At 45.8% G+C, this 22630-nt stretch overlaps 1 protein-coding gene across 1 annotated transcript in view; it reads left to right on the plus strand.

Annotated features, from left to right (window-relative positions):
* The window catches only part of MRC2 (mannose receptor C type 2), a 105226-nt gene extending 83631 nt beyond the window's left edge, over positions 1-21595 (plus strand). Inside the window, exons 19-30 of the mRNA XM_029572991.1 lie at positions 94-194; positions 994-1139; positions 9885-9999; positions 11694-11857; positions 12335-12443; positions 13619-13857; positions 13952-14120; positions 14265-14414; positions 16790-16909; positions 17035-17214; positions 19506-19532; positions 20117-21595. Coding sequence (XP_029428851.1) covers positions 94-194; positions 994-1139; positions 9885-9999; positions 11694-11857; positions 12335-12443; positions 13619-13857; positions 13952-14120; positions 14265-14414; positions 16790-16909; positions 17035-17214; positions 19506-19532; positions 20117-20337 — 1741 coding nt within the window. The 3' untranslated portion in view covers positions 20338-21595. The remainder of the gene's footprint in view (positions 1-93; positions 195-993; positions 1140-9884; positions 10000-11693; positions 11858-12334; positions 12444-13618; positions 13858-13951; positions 14121-14264; positions 14415-16789; positions 16910-17034; positions 17215-19505; positions 19533-20116) is intronic.
* The last annotated feature ends 1035 nt before the right edge of the window (positions 21596-22630 follow it).

The following is a 22630-nucleotide window of genomic DNA, read 5'->3' on the forward strand; positions in this document are numbered from 1 at the left end:
GCAAAGATGCTATAATCTGTAAGCTTTGTGAGGGCCTGTTTAATGCTGGCTGGGCTCCTTGTGTGTGCATGTAATGTGTCTGTGTGTCTTCAGGTGGTCGGATGGGACAGTGCTGAACTTTGTCGCCTGGGCTCCCGGCAAACCTCGGCCGATCACCAAAGATAAGAAATGTGTGTACATGACAGCAAGCAGAGGTACAGCAGGGTCTTTACTGCTCTGTAGTATTTCCTTCCCTATGCTGCTGGTGGTGTGTGCAATAAGATACCCAGAGAAGTCCCTGTAAGGGGTGCAGGGGATGGTCAGCAGGGGCACGGGGACAGAGGGTGGGATCTTAGTCCAAGGAGTTCATAACCTGTTAGGTGAGTTTATTCCAACAGTAATTACTTATAACAGGGAGAGGAGGAATGTGTAATTTCCACATTACCTGCATAGCTGTAAAATCCATAGGTACTCTTTTTTACCCAGGGGCTTTGCTCCAGTCTTCAAAGGGAAAGCAGCCACAGAGACTTCATATCCTTTTTCTGTGTGTGCCTTTTTCCAAAGTTAGGTGCATGGCCTTCTACTCTGACCTAACCCCTCACCGCCAGAAACACTTCCACTGCAATATGGGTTAATGTGCCTGGGTTGTGGAACTCCGTGCTTGTTTTGGGCCACATGCATGCCAGGTAGTTTTCAAAGATCCCATTTCCAGGGTACAATGCTTTGTACACTCTGGAATTCCTTTAAAAATAGCACTCCCCTTGCGCAATTCCAGATTAAAACCAGCTCCACTGAACTTTGCTTTTCAAACCTTCAAGGTTCAGGTTGTCAAAATCCATCTGTGTGTGCTTGCATTGCCGTAGGTGCTAAAGTTCCCTAATCCTGCCAGGGGTGTGTCTGTCTTTGGGGGTGGGGTGGGGGAAAGTAGAATTCTAGCTTCTGCATGATGTGCCTGCCCTGGCGTGGTGCAGTCGCCTCTCATTCTCTTGCTCTCTTCCTCTCTCCTCTCCACAGAGGATTGGGGGGACCAGAAGTGCCTCACCGCTCTACCCTACATCTGTAAACGGAGCAACAGCACCGCTGTGAAGCCCTCCCTGCCCCCACCACCTTTGCCTGCCAAGGGGGGCTGCCCACGTGGCTGGCTGCCATTCAGCAGCAAGGTCTGTACAAGCACATTTTATTTATTTATTTATTTTTATATACCGTGTTCGATTTTACATATCACATCGGTTTACATTCAAACAAAAATGCAGGAAACCAGGCGATTCCTTTGTCTAATACATTGAACATTTATAATATGGAAATTGTTAACAAGGGGTATAAAAAGAACTTGGAGATGGTTAACACTACGGGTTGCATGAAGGGGTGCACAAAGGGGAGTGGCCCCTTTGTTGTGCCCCTTCGGTGCGTGACTCATGGCGTGTGATGCCTGGTGTTCTGGTACCGTTTACCTGTCCTGTGTGCAAATAAAATATCCGTGCGGATGCAGAGAGTAAACAAGATCATATTGGTCTGGTAGAGCAGGGTAATGTACCATTCTTGCTAGATGAAAAGACCTTGGTCCATCTTCTTTGAGGAAATTTAAAGAGTGTGGACAATTCAGGAAATAGATACTTTCTGAAAGAAGCTAAGGAAGATGTCTGGACACCTTTCCTCGTGCTTACGCCTGCCTTGGCAGGGATATACAATGGAGTTCATAACCTATCAGTTATGGGATCTATATCTTAATGTGCCCAAGAAATGGAAGCCATTTCACTCCAAAATAACTCAACTATTAATAACAGTGGAATAATTGGGCTAGGATAAGGTATTGTATAAAGTATCTGCTTTTAAATTCCACATTCTGGAGCTCATCTCTACATTGAGACTTAGACTGCATTAAAATTTGTTCTCCCAGGACAAACAGGATGGTAGTCCTCACATATGGGTGACATCATCGATGGAGCCCTATCATGGAACACTTTTGTCAAAGTTTCTAGAACTTTGACTGGCACACTGAGATGCCCAGCATGCCACTAACCCTGCATCTAGCAGGGGTCCCTCTTCAGTCTCTTTTTTTTTCTGCGCAGCAGTTGCCTCGCGGTTCTCAGAAGCTCTGTGAGAATTCCTCACAATTTCCTCACAGAATGTTTTCTTAAACTTTCAAACTTTTTTCCCCAGCTCAGGGTTCCCTATCAACTACCAATCTCTGCTGACGCCGTTAAGTTTTTACCTCGTTCTTTGTGGTCTGTTCCCGGCAGTGCATCCATTGGTGCCCGAAGACCACCGACTGTGCACTGCCCTTATTTTTTGAAAAATGGCAACCGGTTTTCGAAAGTGCCCTGAGGACTATGTTCATAACGGACCCTCATGACATTTGCGTCTTATGCTTGGGGCCTTCCCACGACGTCCAACGGTGCACTAGCTGTGCCCAGATGACTCCAAAAGGCCACCGGGCCCGCTTAGATAAGATGGAACACCTATTCAAATCTAAGCACGTGTCTCAGTCTACTCCGGCCAAGAGTACACCAAGTCAAAAACCCTCTTCTTCATTGCCTCCGTCACCATCGACGTCTCAACACCATCGAGACACCGGTGACCGGCAGTCACCGGCATCTTCACGCTCAAAGGCATCGACATCTTCGTCCTCTGTGCCGGAGAAGGACCGGACCAAGCATCAAGAAAAACATCGACGTGAGCCGCCTTCCGATGCTGGCACCGACAAACCTTTGGCATCGACATCAACTGAACCACCGGCCAAAAAGTCCTGGGGAGATGAGCCCCATCCTCCTCTGGACCCAGGACACTGAGGCGTTCCCCACCTGCACCGGTGCCGGGAACCGAGACTCCACAGATTCATATGGACCCTCCGGCAACGCCCACTGAGCCTCCAACCCTGGCTGCTGTGTTACCAACACCAGCCTTCCGAGAGGAATTGGACCGGATGGTCCAAAAGGCAGTACTTCAGGCACTTCGTGGATTCCAATCACCACTGGTGCCAACTCCCATGCTGACACCTGATCCGGTGCTTACCATGCTGGCTTCACTCCTCGAGCGATTGGATACCCTGATCGGTGTACTTCCATCGGTGCCCGTTCCTTCGGGACCAGCAGCACCTCCGAAGCCACTGGTTCCTCCACCGACACTGATCCCTATTCCCCTGTCTTCGGATGAGGAAGAGAATTTACTGATGCCGGAGCAGATTCCAGGACCATCAGGTCTACTACCACCCTGATGACCATCGAAAACGCAGATGCCATCGGTGCCACCTCCATCCTCAATGCCACATCATCCTCTTTCGGTGCCTCCAGCCTTCCCATCGGTGCCACCTCCAGATCCGGATGGATTTGGATCTCTGCCTCCATCTGAAGGCCCTCAGGGTGAAGGGGATCCACCATACTATCCCTGGGATGATGATTCCTCTGACTCTCTTCTATCAGAGCCTTCACCCCCAGAAGAATGCTGCTGCTCCCCTCCTGAAGACCTCACATTTGCCAACTTCATAAAATAGATGTCTGAAACCATCCCTTTTAAACTACTAACGGAGGAGAATGCCAGGCATAAAATGCTGGAGGTACTTCAGTTTGTGGATGCCCCCAAAGAAGTGATGGCAGTTTCAGTACACGAAGTGCTCCTCGACTTGTTACATCGTACCTGGGAACACCCTGGTACAGTTCCACCAGTTAACAAGAAAACTGATGCCACGTACCTGGTTCAGTCAGCTCCAGGGTTTAAGAAAAGCCAGCTGCCCCACCACTCTGTGGTGGTTGAGTCTGCCCAGAAGAAGGCAAAGAGATCCCGGCCTCATTCTTCTGCCCCTCCAGGTAAAGAGCAAAAGACCTTGGATGCCTTTGGCCGAAGAGTGTTCCAGGGATCTATGCTTATGGCACGTATAGCAGCCTACCAGCTATACGTGCCATAAGGAATCTCTGGAAACAAGTCCAGGACTTCTCAGAGACCCTGCCAGAAGAATTTCAGGGTGGACTCTCTACAATCCTCCAAAAAGGACTTGATGCTGGAAAGCAAGAGGTCAAGGCAGCGTACGATATCTTTGAGACTGCCTCCAGAGTCTCAGCGATGGGAATAAGCGCCAGACGCTGGGCATGGCTCAAATCTTCTAACCTACGCCAGGAAGTCCAGGAAAGGTTGGCAGACCTTCCATGCACAGGGGACAACTTGTTTGGCGAGAAGTTTCAAGAGACAGTGGCGCAAATCAAAGATCACCTTGAGACCTTGCGCCAGCTGTCCACTATTCCCTCGGACTTCTCATCTACTGCCAAGAGGTCATTTAGATGGGAACCTAGCAAAAGACCCTCACAGAACCATTGGACTGCTGTATCCACCAAGCTAGTGAGAGATGTAGTTGGTGTCGGTGATGTGGACAATGTGGGACAAAGGATGGTGTGATTTATTTATTTATTTTATTTATTTAAGGCTTTTATATACCGATGTTCCTGTACTAGTACATATCACGTCGGTTTACATAGAACCAAAGTTGGAAATTACATCAAACAAGAGGGTACAGATAACAGGGCTAACTTTGTATGAACTTATAGATAAAGCAGCGAACGACTTAAAATAAAATAAAATTATTATAAATATAAGTATAAAAATACAAAATATAAATAAACATAAACATTCAACAAACTTGGATTTACAGCAGACATGAAAAGCATGAATGCATTATAACATACAGCTTGCGGGGAAATGAGATTAAATGGTTACGGCGTCGGACATCTCGCATCATCGTGAATCTGACCCTGAGGGAGAGACCTTTAAGTGAAGGCTTTTGTGAAAAGCCAAGTTTTGAGCTTCTTTCTGAACGTCCGACTACAAGTTTCTAGCCGAAGGTCTGTTGGAAGGGCATTCCAGTGAGAGGGACTGGCGGTCGAGAATGCACGTTTCTTGAGCGATGACTTGGCTGGAGGTGCATATAAGGTGCCTAAGTAGCTGGATCTGATTGGTCTCGATGATGCGTGGGGACGAAGTGGGTCACTTAGATTTAGCGAAGTTTGGGAATGAATGGTCTTGTGGGTTATGGTTAGTACTTTGAATATGATTCTAAATTTAATAGGGAGCCAGTGAAGGTTCTTTAGAATAGGTGTGACGTGTTCTCCTCTACTAGAGTTGGTTAGGATCCTGGCAGCCGAGTTCTGCAGCATTTGTAATGGTTTAGTGGTGATAGCTGGGAGGCCAATTAGCAGAGAGTTGCAATAGTCAATTTTTGAAAATAGAATAGTTTGGAGGACTGTTCTAAAGTCCTGAAAGTGGAGGAGAGGTTTTAGCTTTTTCAATAAGTGTAGCTTGGTTGGGACCAATGGGACTTTAAAGTAAGCCAACTTACAGGAGGCTATCCTATAAACCACGTAGGTATTACCCTCCTCCATCCCAAGCCCAACCAGCTTCACAGACTGGTCTGGTGTCTGGGTTTTGACTCCCTTCTAGAGAGCAGCAGTCAACCCCCGCCTCCAACACCCTTTCCTGTGGGGGGCCGGCTGTGCCGCTTTGCCAGCACATGGCACACAATCACCACCGACCAATGGGTCCTTTTGGGGTTGCCCATGGTTACCATCTAAACTTCCTTGCACTACCACCGGACTCTCCACCACGTCCAGGATGGAGTCTAGCCGACCATACTCCACTTCTCAAGGCAGAACTCTCGATCCTCCTGCGCTCCAATGCCGTGGAACCGGTTCCCCAACTGCAAAGAGGCAAAGGGTTCTACTCTCGATATTTTCTGATTCCAAAAAGGTCAGGCGGCATACATCCTATTCTGGACCTCCGTGCCCTAAACAAACATCTCCGTAAGGAAAAGTTTAGGATGGTTACCTTGGGCACCATGCTCCCTCTCCTACAAAACGGAGATTGGCTCTGCTCTCTAGATCTTCAGGAGGTGTATGCCCACATAGCCATATGCCCACATAGCCATATACCCTCCTCATCGTACATACTTCAGATTCATAGTAGGCCACAGTCATTTCCAATACCGAGTGCTGCCGTTCGGCCTAGCGTCAGCAACCCATGTGTTTACCAAATGCCTGGCAGTAGTAGCAGCTTACTTGTGACAATGCAGTATCCACGTATCTAGACGATTGGCTACTCAGAGGTCCATCCAAGGAGGTAGTACTTCAATTCCTCCATTTTACCATCAGCCTACTACAATCCTTGGGGTTTCTCATCAACTATCCCAAGTCAAATCTGACTCCTCCTTGCACCCTCTCGTTCATCAGAGCAGATCTAAATACCATCCATGCCAAAGCGTCCCTCCTAAAGGACCAAGCACGCACATTGGCAACCTTGGCCAAAGCAGTACAGACTCGCCGAACCACCACAGCCTGTCACCTGCTAACCTTACTAGATCACATGGCATCCACAGTTTATGTGACCCCAATGGCTCGGTTAGCCATGAGAGTAACACAATGGACTTTAAAGTCCCATTGGTCCCAAACACACCAACCTTTCTCCCACATTGTCCACGTTACCGACACCAACCAACTACATCTCTCACTAGCTTGGTGGATACAGCAGTCCAATCTACAAACAGGATTACCTTTTCAAGCCCCGTATCCTCAAATTACATTAACCACAGATGCCTCCATTCTGGGTTGGGGAGTCCATGTCAACAACCTGCAAACCCAAGGAACCTGGACCACAGCGGAAGCAGAGCACCAGATACATTTTCTGGAGCTCCGGGCGATACGATATGCCCTATTCACTTTTCAGGATTGCCTGTCCAACAAGGTAATCCTAATACAAACAGACAGCCAGGTGGCCATGTGGTACCTCAACAAGCAAGGGGGCACAGGCTCTGCCAGTAGGCGGCGCAGATCTGGGCCTGGGCTCTCTCCCATTCCAAGTTACTGAGAGCAACCTACTTGGCTGGCGTGGACAATGTGATGGCGGACAATCTCAGCCGGGCCTTTCATCCCCACAAAAGGTCCCTAGATCCCACTGTAGAGAATCGAATTTTCCACCAGTGGGGCCACCCACACTTAACTCTTTGGTCAATTCACAATCGCAAAGTGGACAATTTCTACTCTCTACACCACAGCCACAAGACACCACCAAGGGATGCCTTCGCCCACTCATGGATAACGGGTCTTCTATATGCCTACCCTGCACTTCCACTCATCAGCAAGACTCTCGTGAAGTTGCGGCATGTCCGGGGCACAATGATCCTCATAGCCCCTCACTGGCTGCGGCAGGTTTGGTTTCCCATCCTGCGCGACCTCTCAGTACAGCAACCAGTTCGCCTGGGCACAGGTCCAACTCTAATAACGCAGAACAACGGACTGTTGCGTCATCTGAACCTCCACTCCCTGTCTCTGACAGCAGAAAGGTTGATACTACAATCCCTTAACCTTTCTGACAATATGTCCCAGGTCCTCGTAGCTTCACGAAAGCCTTCTACTAGAAAATCTTATCATTCCAAATGGAAAAGATTCTCCTTGTGGTGCACGACAAAGGAAATAGATCCCTTTCCCTGCCCCACAACAAGGTTCCTGGACTGCCTCTGGTACCTCTCTGAGTCTGGCCTACAAACTTCCTCCATCCGAGTGTATGTCAGCACCATAGCCACTTACCACAAAGGTATAGGAGATGCCCCAATCTCGGCGCAACCCCTTGTAGGGCGATTTATGAAAGGTTTATTACAACTGAAACCTCCACTGCGTCCTCCGATTCCAGCAAGGGACCTCAATGTTGTGCTAGCATGGCTCATGCGACCTCCATTCGAGCTCCTGCACTCCTGCGAGCTACGTCATCTCACTTGGAAAGTGCTCTTTCTACTTGCTTTGACATCGGCTCGCAGAGTCAGTGAGCTACAGGTGCTGGTAACATACCCACCTTATACAAAATTTCTCAACGATCGTGTGGAACTCTGCATTCACCCTAAAATTTTGCCAAAGGTAGTGTCTGATTTCCACTTAAATCAATCCATAATACTACCCACATTTTTTCCAAAACCTCACTCACACCCTGCATTCCTTGGACTGTAAACGTGTGCTAGCTTTTTATTTGGACCGCACTACAGCCCATAGGAAGTCCACTCAACTTTTTATCTCCTTTGATAAGACCAAATTGGGAGTTCCGGTGGGCAAGCAGAACCTTTCCACCTGGCTGGCGGGACTGTTTTACCTTCTGCTACTAACAAGCAGGCCTTCCTCTACAGGGACGCATGAAAGCGCATTCAGTAAGAGCCATGGCAACGTCAGTAGCACACCTCCTTTCTCTGCCTCATGCAGACATATGCAGGGCTGCCACATGGAGCTCTCTCCATACCTTCGCAGCTCATTATTGTCTCAACAAGGCTGGCAGGCAAGATTCCATCTTTGGACAATCTGTCCTACGTAACTTGTTTCCAGTTTAATAACCCAACTTCCTTCCTGTGACCCACTGTGAAATTCAGGCTGCCCTCACAACCAACCGCACCCCTGTTGTTGTGCCTGTTGCTCATCGTTGGCTCCTTTTGGTTCACTCTATTCGGGTATCCTGTAGCTCGCTATTCACCCATATGTGAGGACTACCATCCTGCTTGTCCTGGGAGAAAGCAGAGTTGCTTACCTGTAACAGGTGTTCTCCCAGGACAGCAGGATGTTAGTCCTCACAAAACCCGCCTGCCACCCCGCGGAGTTGGGTTCGCTTACATTTTATTATTTTATTTTTCGCTCGTACGTTTTGCTACAAATGAGACTGAAGGGGGACCCCTGCTGGATGCAGTGTTAGTGGCATGCTAGGCATGCTCAGTGTGCCAGTCAAAGTTCTAGAAACTTTGACAAAAGTGTTCCGTGATAGGGCTCCATCGATGATGTCACCCATATGTGAGGATTACCATCCTGCTGTCCTGGGAGAACACCTGTTGCAGGTAAGCAACTCTGCTTAGTTCTTTTTCTTGGTTAAACCTATATATTGTTTTAGTTTTGTATTTAGTCTGCCAATTTTACTGTTTTTCATATAAAATTGTAAAGCGTCTTCAATAAAAAGTTATAAGATGAAAAATATATATATCCATGCCTAGCAAAATTCCACCATAACGCTCTCCTGATTTCTCCCATTCATGCAGTACATCTCTTGTAATGCATCCTGAAAGTGGACAAGGGTTAGGGGCAAGTCTTTTATTAACATGCATAGCAGACAAAACTGCAGTACAATTTGAAATTTAACAAAAGGCAACCACCCTTTATGTAAACTTAACAAAAGATGTGAACAAATACAATTACATTGCCATATTCATTCTAATATGGATTTGTATGGTGTTTATCCCACTGTGTGACCTGCACACCTTGTGTTCATTTCAAGACATTCAATGAGTAGTAACTTTAACTGTATGCTGCCAAAAACACAGACAGACTGATATGGAGAATTACCAAGGTACCTTAACCAAGATATTCAGCAAAATGTAGCTGTGTAAGTGTTCTGCTGAATATACCCAGTTAGTTACCCAGGTGAAATAATCCGTTTAAGTTTAGCATTGCTGTTTTTCAACCAGACCTACCTGGCTGACTTTAGCTGAGTCGTGCAGAATATCTGTGCTAACTGGCTAAAATGTAATCACACCTCCAGAAAACCTCCCGAGCCACCTCTTAATCTGACTAACGTCATGCAGGTAATGAGTTAGATAAAATGTAGCCAGTCAGCAGGAAGGGGAGGGGGGGGGGGGGGCGGGGGAGCTTTTCATATTTTGGTATTTGTCCAGCCAACTCCAAAAGTTCCCTGGCCACAGCCTTTCAATAAGGACCTCAGAGAATCCTTTAACAAGTGTGGCAAAGATTTCTTCCAATGATCCAAATAATCCTCTGGCGGATTTTTTTCTAAAAGTGATGATATCTTCTCATACAAGGTATCATCATGCACTTCACAGATTGCTCCCAGTGTGCAAAGCTGGCTCCCGATCCTGAAAGCGTTGTCTGATTCTTCTCTTCTTGCAGTGCTTCGGGGTGCGAGCTGACTTTAAAGCAGAGCAGAAGAGCTGGCAGGAAGCACAAAACGCATGCAGGCTCCTCGGGGGCGACCTGGCTACACTCGGCAACCACTTGGAGCAGGGTAACATGTGCCTAGGCAGTTGCATCCCACATGAAGACTCATAAAGCTGGCAAGAGCCAAATAGGAGGGCATTCCCTAAATCCTTGGGCATGTGAGAAGGATTGTGGGGCTTAATGGGTCCGTTTGATTTATGAAATCTCAGTGCTGCTAGCTCTGTTTGTGAGAGAGATCGGGTTTGCAGCAGCAGGAGACTGAAGCAGCTTCCAGCTGGGAACCTGGCTCAGGACCAGCCACAGTAAGAACTGTTGTACTTGGAGGGAATGTTTTTATGCTTTCCTGATGCTATTTAAAAATGTGGGGGAAGGCTCTGAATATCTTTTCTAATGTTCCTTCCCCACCCCACCCTACCAGCCTTCTAGTCACTACAAATGACTTTAACTCGCTAAGGTCCTGATTTACTAAGGCTTTTCTCTCTGCGGGGAAACAGCTGAGTGAATCAGGCTGTCGGTGTACAGAGTTTATTTATAGGAAGGGGCTACTCTAAGGAAGAGTGAAACATCCGAGCTCCGTAGCATGGACTGCAGAGGGGATTCACCCCCCACCCCCAACATATGCTGGGGAAGAAACTGTAGGGATTCCTGATTCTCAATCTAGTGAGCTTCCAAAGAGGAGCAGGCATTGTGGCCGTCTGATATTTGAGTCTGTATACAGGATGCAGCGAGGAGAACAACACTGTTCCCATTGAGGCGCTGCCCCCCCTTTCAGGCCGATACAGTACAGTGCGCTCCGGTGGAGAGCACTGTTACCCCGCGTTTGGACGCGCGTTTTCGACGCACTAGGCTCTATCCCTTATTCAGTAAGGGGTAATAGCGCGTCGAAAACGCACGACAACCCCCCCCCCCCCCCGAACCTAATAGCGCCCGCAACATGCAAATGCATGTTGATGGCCCGATTAGTTATTCCCACGCGATTCAGAAAGCAAAATGTGCAGCCAAGCCGCACATTTTACTTTCAGAAATTATCAACTGCCCAAAGGCTGGCGTTAATTTCTGCAGGCACCGGGAAAGTGCTTTTCTGTGCACCCTCCGACTTAATATCATGGTGATATTAAGTCGGAGGTCCCAAAAGTTAAAAATAATTAAAAATTTAAAAAAAAAGTTTAAATTGGCCCGCAGCTTGCTGGTTGAAAACCGGACACTCAATTTTTCCGGCGTCCAGTTTCCGAACCCGTGGCTGTCAGCGGGTTTGAGAACCGACACCAGCAAAATTGAATAGCGGCTGTCAAATTTGCTGACAGCCGCCGCTTCTTGTCAAAAAAGAGGCACTAGGGACGCGCTAGTGTCCCTAGTGCCTCTTTTTACCGTGGGCCCCAATTTGAATATTTATTTTTTTACTGAATCGCGCACACAGGAGAGTGACCTGTGCACGCACCGGGAGAGCGGGCGTTCGCCTGCTCTTCGCGACTTTTTACTGTATCGGCCTGATAGTGAGGGAGGAGATGGCGCATGTAGCTCTGGAAGGGTGAAAAAAAAAAAGCAATTGTGGGCCAATGCAGCATCAGTTGCGCTGCAGGGGAACAGTATGGCTCCCCCTAGTGATGCATCCAGAAAGTGCTACTTACATTCCATCAGCCATCTAAGGCAGGTTATTACTGTACCGCTGCAGGTTATGGTGGGCAGCACCAGAGTTTAATGAGTGCCGTGGACTCAGATTTTCTCTCCTGCCCTCCCCTCTCAACTTTTGTTTCTTCTCAGCTTTTATAACATCCATTCTCCCCAACGTAACTCTGGACCTGTGGATCGGTCTCCATGATGCCCAGCGAGAATTTCAGTGGGTGGGGAACGAGCCTCTGAAATACGTGAATTGGGCTCCGGGGGAGCCTTCTGGCTATGGCACCACCAGCAGCAGTGAGAAGCCGGTGAGTGCTGCGCGCTATTCTGTATATGGTGTGCTGTACTCCAGTTCATCTCTGGGCAACACAGTAGGTGTCTGAGAGAATGTCATTCTTAGGACATTTATATTACAGTAAATTACACAGAGGGACAATGAGCACCTGCCCCAGGCAGTTTATAGTCTAAATGGGTACCTGGGCCAATGTCTGTGAACAGATAGAAGATGATAGAAACTGTGCAGTTTCCAGATGAGTATGTAATTAGGGCAGGTATATAGCTATATGGTCTTTTTCATCAAACACCCACTGCCATGCCAGCAACCCAGTCAGAATCTGCACCTCAGGCCTGTTCAGTAAGGCCATAATTAGCACCTTGTTTTTAGGGCACTGCTTGGCAAATCCCTGTCTGTTAGGCAGATCGTATACCACAAGCTTGAAGTATCATGCTCCTCTCCTGCAAACAGCTCTGTACTTTATGTATGACTCATGCATTGTCCTCTACAGATCAACTGCGCAGTGCTCTGGCATGGCTCCCCGCCACACTTCACGGGCCGCTGGGATGACAGGAACTGCCAGGAGGAGAAACATGGCTTTATCTGCCAGATCAGCAAAGGTAGGAGCATTGCAGGCTGCTGCTCATGTCCAGCTCTGCATCACCACCCGGTGTGTGACATACCACAATGAAGCAATAACCAGCCTCTGCTGGCAGAATCCCTAGAAAGGGGATTCCTGACTCATCTGTGGCAAGGATGTCTGCACCTTGCTGGGACCTCATTCTTCAGGCATGCTGCTGATCCTCATCCATGTTGCATTTCTCTTTTAAAAGGATCGCACCAATTGATCATGTGGGTTGTGGAAGGCAAAAGCAGTGCAGCTAAGCAACTGAAAGTATTATCTGTTCTCAAGATTTTATACAATCCTTTAATGTGAACACAATTATAGGTCATAATTATGGATAGCACTCCTAAAAAAATAAAAAAAACCCAAAACAATGCAATGTAACCAAATATTTCACAGTGGAAAAATCCTCATAATTAAAGAAGAATAAATCAGACTAGGTGTAAAAATAATTTTCTGTTTATAAATTAACAACTCACCCACCTGTATTTTAAGAACATAAGAAAATGCCATACTGGGTCAGACCAAGGGTCCACCAAGCCCAGCATTCTGTTTCCAACAGTGGCCAATTCAGGCTACAAGTACCTGGCAAGTACCCAAAAACTAAGTCTATTCCATGTTACCATTGCTAATGGCAGTGGCTATTCTCTAAGTGAACTTAATAGCAGGTAATGGACTTCTCCTCCAAGAATTTATCCAATCCTTTTTTAAACACAGCTATACTAACGGCACTAACCACATCCTCTGGCAACAAATTCCAGAGCTTTATTGTGCGTTGGGTAAAAAAGAACTTTCTCCGATTAGTTTTAAATGTGCCCCATGCTAACTTCATGGAGTGCCCCCTAGTCTTTCTATTATCCGAAAGAGTAAATAACCGATTCACATCTACCCGTTCTAGACCGCTCATAATTTTAAACATCTCTATCATATCATAATTGACCTGGACCCTTGTGGAAGGGTTAGATTGTTAGAGCAAACATTAATGGGTGAATTGTTTATTTATTGTGCTTATAAATAAGGTGTACCTAGGTCACTGGATTCTCATTCCTCTGATGGTGATTTGTGTGCCGTTCTAGTTACTTTCCTGCTGATACCATGTGTGGTTCTTGCTTGATGTGTGAGCTCAAGAGATCCAGGAGCTCTTAGTTTTTGCTGCTTTCGCCCCCTCAGTGGCATCGCTGAACCCTCCTCTGGATGTCTTCCCTCTGGCCCCCAACTCGCCACTGACTTATCGCAACATCAGCTACTTCTTGCTGCAGAAACCATTGACCTGGCAAGAGGCCATGCTGCTGTGCGAGACCCGCGATGCAGTCCTTACCAGTGTGCCCGATCCCTATCAGCAGGCCTACCTCACCCTGGCCATCAGCAGTCTGCGAGCACCGCTCTGGATCGGCCTCACCAATGAAGAGGTAGAGCCAGTGCCTCTTGGCATTTTTCTTGGGTGGCACACTCAAATGTGTCTGGTGGAAGAGAGCTCAGGTCTCTCTTTCTGTTGCTTTCCAGGGAGCCCGAAGCTACTCGTGGCTTACAGAGGATAGCCTCAGTTACGTCAGCTGGCAAGACGGCGAGCCCCAGCAGCTCAGTGGCTGTGCCTACGTGGATGTGGATGGCTTGTGGAGGACTGCAAGTTGCAACAGCAAGCTCTCAGGTGCCATCTGCAAAGCCAAGACAGGTGCGTCCAAAGCAGGCTATCACCTGGCATGAAAGCTGGAAACCCCAGACTCTGAAAATGCTCTTTTCCACCCTTGCTTTATCATCTCCTGTTTCTCTGTCTTGCCCTGAACCTGTCCCACTTCCCTCTTCTCTCTCTTTCCAGTGTCAGTGCGGCCACACAAGTGGAGCTCAGCTGGAAGCTGTCCCAAGTCGTTGGAGGACTCTACCTGGATCCCCTTCCGGGAGTTCTGTTACACCTTCCACATGGAGGTCACTGTCAGCCAGAAGGATGCTGCCAAGAGATGTCAGAAAGGTGTGAAGTATTTCATCTTTTGAATGGCAATGGTTTCCCTTTTCTTTTTTTTTGTTTTTTTTTTTAATTCTTGCTCTTTCTACCTCCATGCTACCTCAGGGTTCAGGTTCCTTTGTTGGCTGGAGCCTCCTCCTAGGATGAACCCATCAGTATTCCTCCTTGACTTGTTGGAGGTCACCCCTTCAATAGAACAACCCCATTCCCCATTTTATCCCTTTGAGACTTTGGTGCATTGTGAACCCAACTACAAACAAGATATGTTGGGATTTTTTGATGAATGTAGAATAGAAATGAATAAATTAAATTAACCTTGATGGATGATAGTAGATTTGTCCTGGAATCTTACACCTACCAGGCTGGTCTACCAAATATTAACAATGCCAAACTAGTTAAGGACATTCACATGACATCTGTGCTAAGCTGGTACCTGCTTCTGTTTGGGCTCCTTCCTCTAACCCAGGGGTCGGGAACCCATGGCTCGCGAGCCAGATATGGCTCTTTTGAGGGCTGCATCTGGCTCGCAGACAAGTGTCGCCACACTTTCCAGTCCCCCGCTGACCCAGCTGCCCCCTGGTCCTCCTCCGCCCGGGCTTAAAATGCTGTCAGCCCGGGCGGAACGCGGCAGGACAGCTGGAGTCAGCGGCACCGGCGTGCTCTCTTCTTCCCGCCCCCCCCCCCCCCCCCGCGGCCTGGAAGAGGAAGTGGAGAGTATCGGGAGCGTGCGCGGCAAGAAGAGGCCACGCTAGTGTCCGACGAAAAGAAGACTGCAGCGCGGCTCGGAGAAAAATGAAGAGCTTCAACCGCGGCCGATGGGACTCAGTCTCCGCGAGGGCTGAAAATGAAGGAGGTTAGCGTTGGGAGGAGGCTGCTGCTGCCGCGAGTTCCCGGGGTGGGAGAGAGAGAGAGTGAATGAGCAAGCAAGCATGTGTGTTTGAGATCCTGTGTGTGTGAGTGAGAGATTGCATGTATGTGAATGATTGAGAGCCTGTATATGTGAAAGAGAGTATGTCTGTGATTGAGAGCCTGCCTGTGAGAGAGAGAGCATGAATGTAAGTTTACCATTGGGAACCTGTATGTGTAAGTTTGTGATTGAAAACCTGTTTGTGTGAAAGAGTATGTGTGTATGATTGAGATCCTTTGTGTGTGAGAGAAATCATGTGTATGTATGATTAAGAGCCTGTGTGTATAAGTAAGAGAGAGATCATGTGTGTCTGTGTGTGATTGAGAGCTGGTTTAGGTGATGGAGCATGTGAGTATGTGATTGAGAGCCTGTGTTTAAATGAGAGAGAGAGACCATGTGTGTCTGTGTGTGATTGAGAGCTGATTTAGGTGAGGGAGCATGTGAGTATGTGATTGAGAGCCTGTGTGTAAATGAGCGAAAGAGAGGACATGTTTGTAAGCATGTGAATGAGAGTCTGTGTATGAGAGAAAAAGACAGATGTATTTATGTGATTGAAAGCCTGTAAGTGTGTGTAAGCGTGAAAAGATAGACAGCATGTGTGTAAATGTGTAATTAAGAGCCTATATAAGTGAGAGAGAAAAAACATGTGTATATGTGAGTACTGAGAGCATGTGTGTATAGGTGTGTCATTGAGAGCCAGTGTGAGAGAGAGCGCTGGTATGTGACTGAGAGAGGAGAAAGTTCCAAGCAAACCACCCCACCTCCTGCTAATTCAGAACAATCTCAGAACACCTGGATATCAAACGTTCCCAGGTATGCAGAGCAAAAACATTTTTGTATCCTTATTATTTTTCATTACTGAGTCTTTGTGTCTGCTATTTTGAAATATTTTGTTGGTATCTGGAAATGTTTTATATGAGTTTTTAATTATTGGATATTCCACTCATCAGCTGTTTCGAAATGTTCTTTTGTTAGTACAGTTTTACTGCTGATGATTTTATATTTCTTGATTTGTTTTATAAGGATGGGTGATGTTTCTTTTTTCCTTTGTTACACTGCATACAGAGACTCTGGCTTGTTGCAGTTTCCAATTCAGTTTTTTCTGCATGCTTCTTGTTATGCGTTTTGGTCTCTTTACTCTATGTTAGGTGAGGGACAGCACGTGATTCAGGTGAGGTTTTCTGCTGGCGTGTAGTTTCTGTGTAGGACTCTATAGCAGCCTGACTTGGTCCATTTTCCTAATAGGAGATGTATTGGTGTCTTAAGGCCTGGTGTAATATTTTCAGAGACTTATTGTACTTTAAAAGTGTGATCTTACATAAAATGCACACATTTACTTGTATTTAGTTTTAAACATATTGTATGGCTCTCATGGAATTACATTTTAAAATATGTGGCGTTTATGGCTCTCTCAGCCAAAAAGGTTCCTGACCCCTGCTCTAACCGTTCTGTTAATGTCTGTGTGTCTTGTCAGCTGGTGCCATGGTTTTATCCATCGTGGACGAGACTGAGAACATATTTGTGTGGGAGCATTTGCAAGCTTACGAAAGCCAATCCAAAGGGGCCTGGCTGGGAATGAGCTTCAACCCTAAAGGTAATGAAAAGGAGGGTGCAGTCAGGTGTGTTGCTCCCAGTGTCCTCCACATGGAAGGATGCTAATTGCATGACTCTGCAGCATGGCACATTGGTAATGGCCCTCTTTGTTTGCTTGTGCTGCAGGTAGCATGCTGGTTTGGCATGACAACACGGCGGTGAACTACTCCAACTGGGGTCAGCATGACACAGGGCCGAGCATGCTCAGCCCCAACTCCTGTTATTGGATCCAGGGCATCAACGGAGTGTGGCAGCTTGGCTCCTGCACCAATATCACAATGGGAGTCATTTGCAAACTTCCACGAGGTGAGGTGTCTGGGGCTTTCTCCTGCTACTAAAATGTTAGGGAGTGGTGTCATTTGTAGGGCAGTGACATCTTTTTATTGCACTGATCTAAGGCTTACTTGTAGATGCTCTTGTAGAGAGCGTTCACAACTCACAAAGAATCCAGGTGGTTCTGGGACCGGCATGATGACGACAGTCAGCCAGGCTGTCAGCTTTCATTGGTTTAAAATTGAAATCCTCCTAGAAAGGCTGACATCTTTCTTCTCTTACTGCTAGAGCAGAGCATATTATTATGTGAGTGCCATGAATGCACATCAAAGGGGTCCTTCTAAGGCTGGTAATATGAGAATTTGGAATTTGGTTCTATAGGCTTACAGCCCTGGTACAGCAGGAATGATATGATTTAAGTCTTTGCCACTGCACCCACTACTGTAAACCAACAGTCACCTTAAAATGTGATTGAAAATCTTTCTTGTTTTCATTTAAAAAGGCTAACCCCTCCCAAAGGTGTACTTAATCAGGTGGTAGCAAATTAAACGGAGATAAAAAGGTTTCTCTTTTGGAGAATTTCAGAGAGATGGTCGCCCTCTCCACGGTGTTGCTGCATTGACATGGAAGTGAGGATCTTCCACATCGGACACTGAAGGCCTTTGATTAGCTGCTGCTCTTAGGCTGCCATCTGTTTACATTAAGAGGCAGTTCCCACAGCACTTGTTAAATTTTATATGTGCTGTGCATGGATCTGGGGCAAGCAAATGTCAGCAGACGTATCTGTATATGGTTTATACAGAAGAATGTCCTTTTGTAGATATGGTCTCCAGAGCTACACAAATACTCAAAGTGGAGTCAGTTCCGGAGCCCACATTGACAAGGCAGAGGCTTTTCAAAGAAGGGCCACCAAAATGGTACATCACCTGTTATTTTACATGTACATTTTATTTAATAGTTCTTGTAGTTCTCAGCTCAGCAATACTCACTGCGGAGGGCACCATCCATTCATAATCATTCAAAAGCACAGAATAAAACATACAAATAAAACTTAAAATAAAGCAGAGAATAAAATCACATAAATTCAGTTGTCAAGTTACAAAAACAGAAATAATCAGACTTGCTCAAATTTCGATTGGTACTGCATTCCTTACCTCAGGACCCATAACAGAAAAAGCCTTCTTTATCTGCCGTCATTTACTATGTTACTATGTTAAAGAGCAAAGCTCCATCCAGTCTGCCCAGCAAATAGCTTTTGGCAGTGACTGCCTCTCCGTACAGGTTTTCTGTTAAAGCTGGTAGTGAACAAGGTAGGTGCAGTTGAAAGGAGGGCCAGCAGAATGGTGCATGGACTGCACTGGAAGTTACACACAGAGGAACTGAAGGGTCTCCCAATTTCTAGTATTCAAGCCCTTAGGGTGTTACAGAATCCTGCTGCCAGATTAATATTGTGTGAGACCTCTTGGGATCATATCAAACCAATGTTACCTGAGTTGCATTGGCTGCCTCCTCTTCAGCGCATCCAGTTCAAGGTGTGTTGGTGTTAATATTTAAATCAGTACAAATAGGGGTTCCTCATTATTGGTCTAAGCTTTCATGACCTTATGTACCTGGTAGGACCCTCTGCTCCCAAACCCTGGGTTACTCAGAGGCCCCGTCTATTAAAGGAAACTAGGAGTAGCGTGTTTTCTGTAACTAGGCCTTTGATTTGGAACAATTTGCCTGCACCCTTGCATGCTGTTTCTGATATAAAAGTTTTTAGAGAGAAGGTAACGGCTTGACTGTTTCAGGAAGCCTTTGGGATGTAAAAGGTAATTAACTGCCAGTGCTGAGAGCATTATATTGTAAACATGATTCAGGTTTTGTCATGTGTTAGTTTATAAAGATGTCCATGGTTTTAATGTGAATATTTGATTGTATTGTAACCCGCTTAGCTTACCTGAAGTGTTATATGTGGGCTAAATTTTTCTTTAAATAAATAAAGGTGTAGGGAAAGGGGAGAGATGATACAAACATTCAAATATCTAGCAGGCTTCAATGAAGCACAGAATGGAAAGGCCAAGGAGCTATCATATGAAACTGAAGTGAGAAAAGACTGGTCTTCCACTGGTGGTGACTGGAGAAAAACATGAATGGGGACCTAGTGGTGGAGGCAGGGAGAAGATCACAGATCAAGGCAGACTTGTGGCAGCACAGCAGGCAGGTACAATTGGGGGGGACCAAGTGTTCTCTTTCTGCTAACATTTTTCTGTGTTTTTATGTAAGTGACAAAGCAGAAAACCTATTTACTGGCTCCTGATATATCCGTCTGTCTTTCTTTTCAGCTGAGGAAAGCAGCCTTTCCCGATCAGGTGAGCAGAGGGCATATTTCTGCTGGCAAAGTCAATCAGTTGTCCCAATGTTTGAGGGGCAGCAAAGTGATTACCAATCACTAGTGGGAAGGGATTGTGGTCCTCCAGACCAGGAGAGAGAGGGTGTTGTACAATCAACCCACTTAAGTAGAGAGATGCATGATGAGGTCAGTATTGAAAACAGGTTGTCCAGCTAGGTCTCAGACTTACAATCCCACCAATTTGACCACTACAGATTTAGATGACGGACTTTTTATCTGGCTAAAAATGTATCTGGATAAGATAGGGGTGGGGCTGGGGTGTTCAAGGATGAGGCCAGTTATCTGGCTAAGTGAGGTGGATAAATGTGGATATATTCCATGGTGCACACGTGTGCTGTATATCCTGGCTAAGTCAGCCGGATAAGTTTATCTGACACACTTTGCTAGCAGGCTAGAAGCTAAAAATGAACCTTGCTGTGTTTGTTGTTAACTGCATACTTGTAAGCATAGGTTTTTGAGTGGTGATTGAGCTGAAGGAATAAATGGCTGTCCCAATTATATCTGTCTCTGCTTCACCTCTCCTGCATTATCCTTCCTTCACAGCTCTCCCGGACAACACGACGGCCATAGCTGTGGTGGTCCTCTCCACAGTAGCACTGTGTGTGCTCATAGCAGTTGCCATCTACTTGTACAGGCGGCGGCAGATCTCGCGGCAGGGTGCTTTTGAGGGTGCACGGTACAGCAGGACCACTTCCAGCCCTGGCGAGGTGGCTGAAAAGAACATCCTGGTGTCGGACATGGAAATGAACGAGCAGCAGGAATAGAGTGATAGATGTTGGGGGGAGAGGGGGTTGCGGTTTGTTCTAGTAACCAGGCAGTGGCAATTGAACAAGTGACAAGATTACTACCATCTCCCAAGAGCCCCCCATCCCCTGGACATAAGACTCATTTCTGTGAGCTCAACATTCATCTCGAAGAACAAAGAGTTCATCTTCCTAGACTCAGCATTGTGCAAGAATTGAGAATTCATGTCCTAGTAATCTATGGGACTAAAGGATTAGATTAGTCTTCCAGAGAAAAAGATTCATCTCCAGACAGGTATCTAAAGAGCAAATAAACAGTCATTTATCTCATGTATAACAAAATTGTAGAAAAGGATGTGTGAACATGGGATCCATCAAACCTGTACAGCAGCCACAGAAAGGATCAAAGCAGTCTCTTCCATTTCTTGCAGTCTCTTTTGGGGACAGTTTCTAGTGTATGTCCCTATTTCCAGTGTAATAGCATTGTAAGGACTGTGATGTTACAGGATCTGTGTATGAGGTTCATGTCCAAATGCACGGTTGCAGCAAAGAAACTGACAGACTTTGACGTGCATACTCTGAACTGTTTAGGTGATGTGCACATTCACTTGTTTGTTTTATAAACCGATTTTCTTCCAAATGTCTCTTGTGGCGATCTTTGCATGCATAAGAGCAAAGATGTTTGCTATGGCAATCTGGCAGAGGAGAAGTTAATTCTGGAAGGAAAACTTCCGACACCATCAAGGAAGGAGGGAAGTGCATGGGTTATTTTTCTTTCAACGAGTCCCTTCACTGGCAAAGGAAGAAAGCAGAAGTGTAAAGAAGAAGTAGAAGACCAAGAATTGGGAAGGAGATGGTTGATAAATTCCAAAAGGTGATCAGTGGCTTCCTACCTGTGGAATAGATGCCTTACCTAGAATATAAGATGAGATGGCGAGGGCAGACTAGAGGCCCATTCAGCCTCTGCTCCCCTGCTGTGATGGTTTTGTGATTGGGTCTGCCATATCTATTCAGAGGGAGCCTGAAATTGCTGCTGTGCACTCAATGGCAGCCTGAAGACTTAGCCATGCTGAACTTCAAGATGAAGCTGAGAAAGCAGGAGGAGAGAAGGAGCTGAACTGCAAGCAATTTCTAAATAAAACTAAAATAAAAATAATTGAATGTATATATATATATTTTTTAAAGACTGTATAGTCCTTCAGCTATGGCACTATTTTTCTAGACTTTTCATGTCGCTGATTTATCTTCTCCACTATAAAGGCGATTTGCAGACCCTTTATTCAGAAGGTGGAAGCAGCAGTGATTGTGGAAGGGTTTTAGACCTTGTGGGTTAGTAATTGAGGGAATTCATCTTGCCCTCATTTTCCACAGGCAGGGGGGAAGCGTGAACCCTATTATGTTCAGCTGAATGTAGTTGCGGCATCCATTTGTATCTGAACTGAAATAGATTGGCCAACTGTCCACAATTGATATGAATGATCTTGCTGAATTTCCACCGAAATCTTTTTTTCTTAAACAAAGATGCATATAAAAAAATCTTTATTTTATATTTTTATTTAAATTTTATTTACCTGAGCTTCGTACAACCTCATTTGTCAAATAAAAATTTTGGAGTGAAAAAAAAACTTCATTTGAATTGCAAGTTCAAATTGTAGTGATACTTTCAATTGTAGTGATACTAAGTAAAAAAAACAAACAAAAAAACACTCCTAAACCAAACTTTATCTTCATTAATTAAAAAAATAAATGTCATAAACAGCCCAGCTTAAAGATATTGCTCACTAAAATTGCCTTAATGTATGAACCCTTTATGCTCTAAAATCCAATGTTGATTGAGACCATGTAGTAATGGCTTCCTCAGGGGATTCTCTCAGAGCTTTTAAGCCAGGACAAGTGAACACTCAGACACTTGCGTTAACAAAAGTTAAGACACTTATCTGTCACTAATCATTCATGCCAGATTAAGAAAATCATCTTAATTTCTGAACCAGTTCCTTGCTCAAGGCTGTAAGACCCGACTTCACCAATGTCTCCAGATGTTTTACAACAATCCACTAAACAGAGGTACATCACATAATCAATATATAATTCAAATTGTTTTCAAGTATTTTAAATATACATTTATTCAATTTACACAAAAGCAATAAAAATCAACAATGGTCTGTGACCAAACAACAATATATGTAATACATGAGGTGCACCCTAATTTTCTATATTCCTTGTTTTCTAAAATATCACAGATCTTAAACACAACATCCAATCATCCATACATCAATCACTCATTCATCCCACCTATCATACAATACAGTCATAC

The sequence above is a fragment of the Rhinatrema bivittatum genome, chromosome 12 (genome assembly GCF_901001135.1).
Source record: "Rhinatrema bivittatum chromosome 12, aRhiBiv1.1, whole genome shotgun sequence".
Lineage (NCBI taxonomy): Eukaryota > Metazoa > Chordata > Amphibia > Gymnophiona > Rhinatrematidae > Rhinatrema > Rhinatrema bivittatum.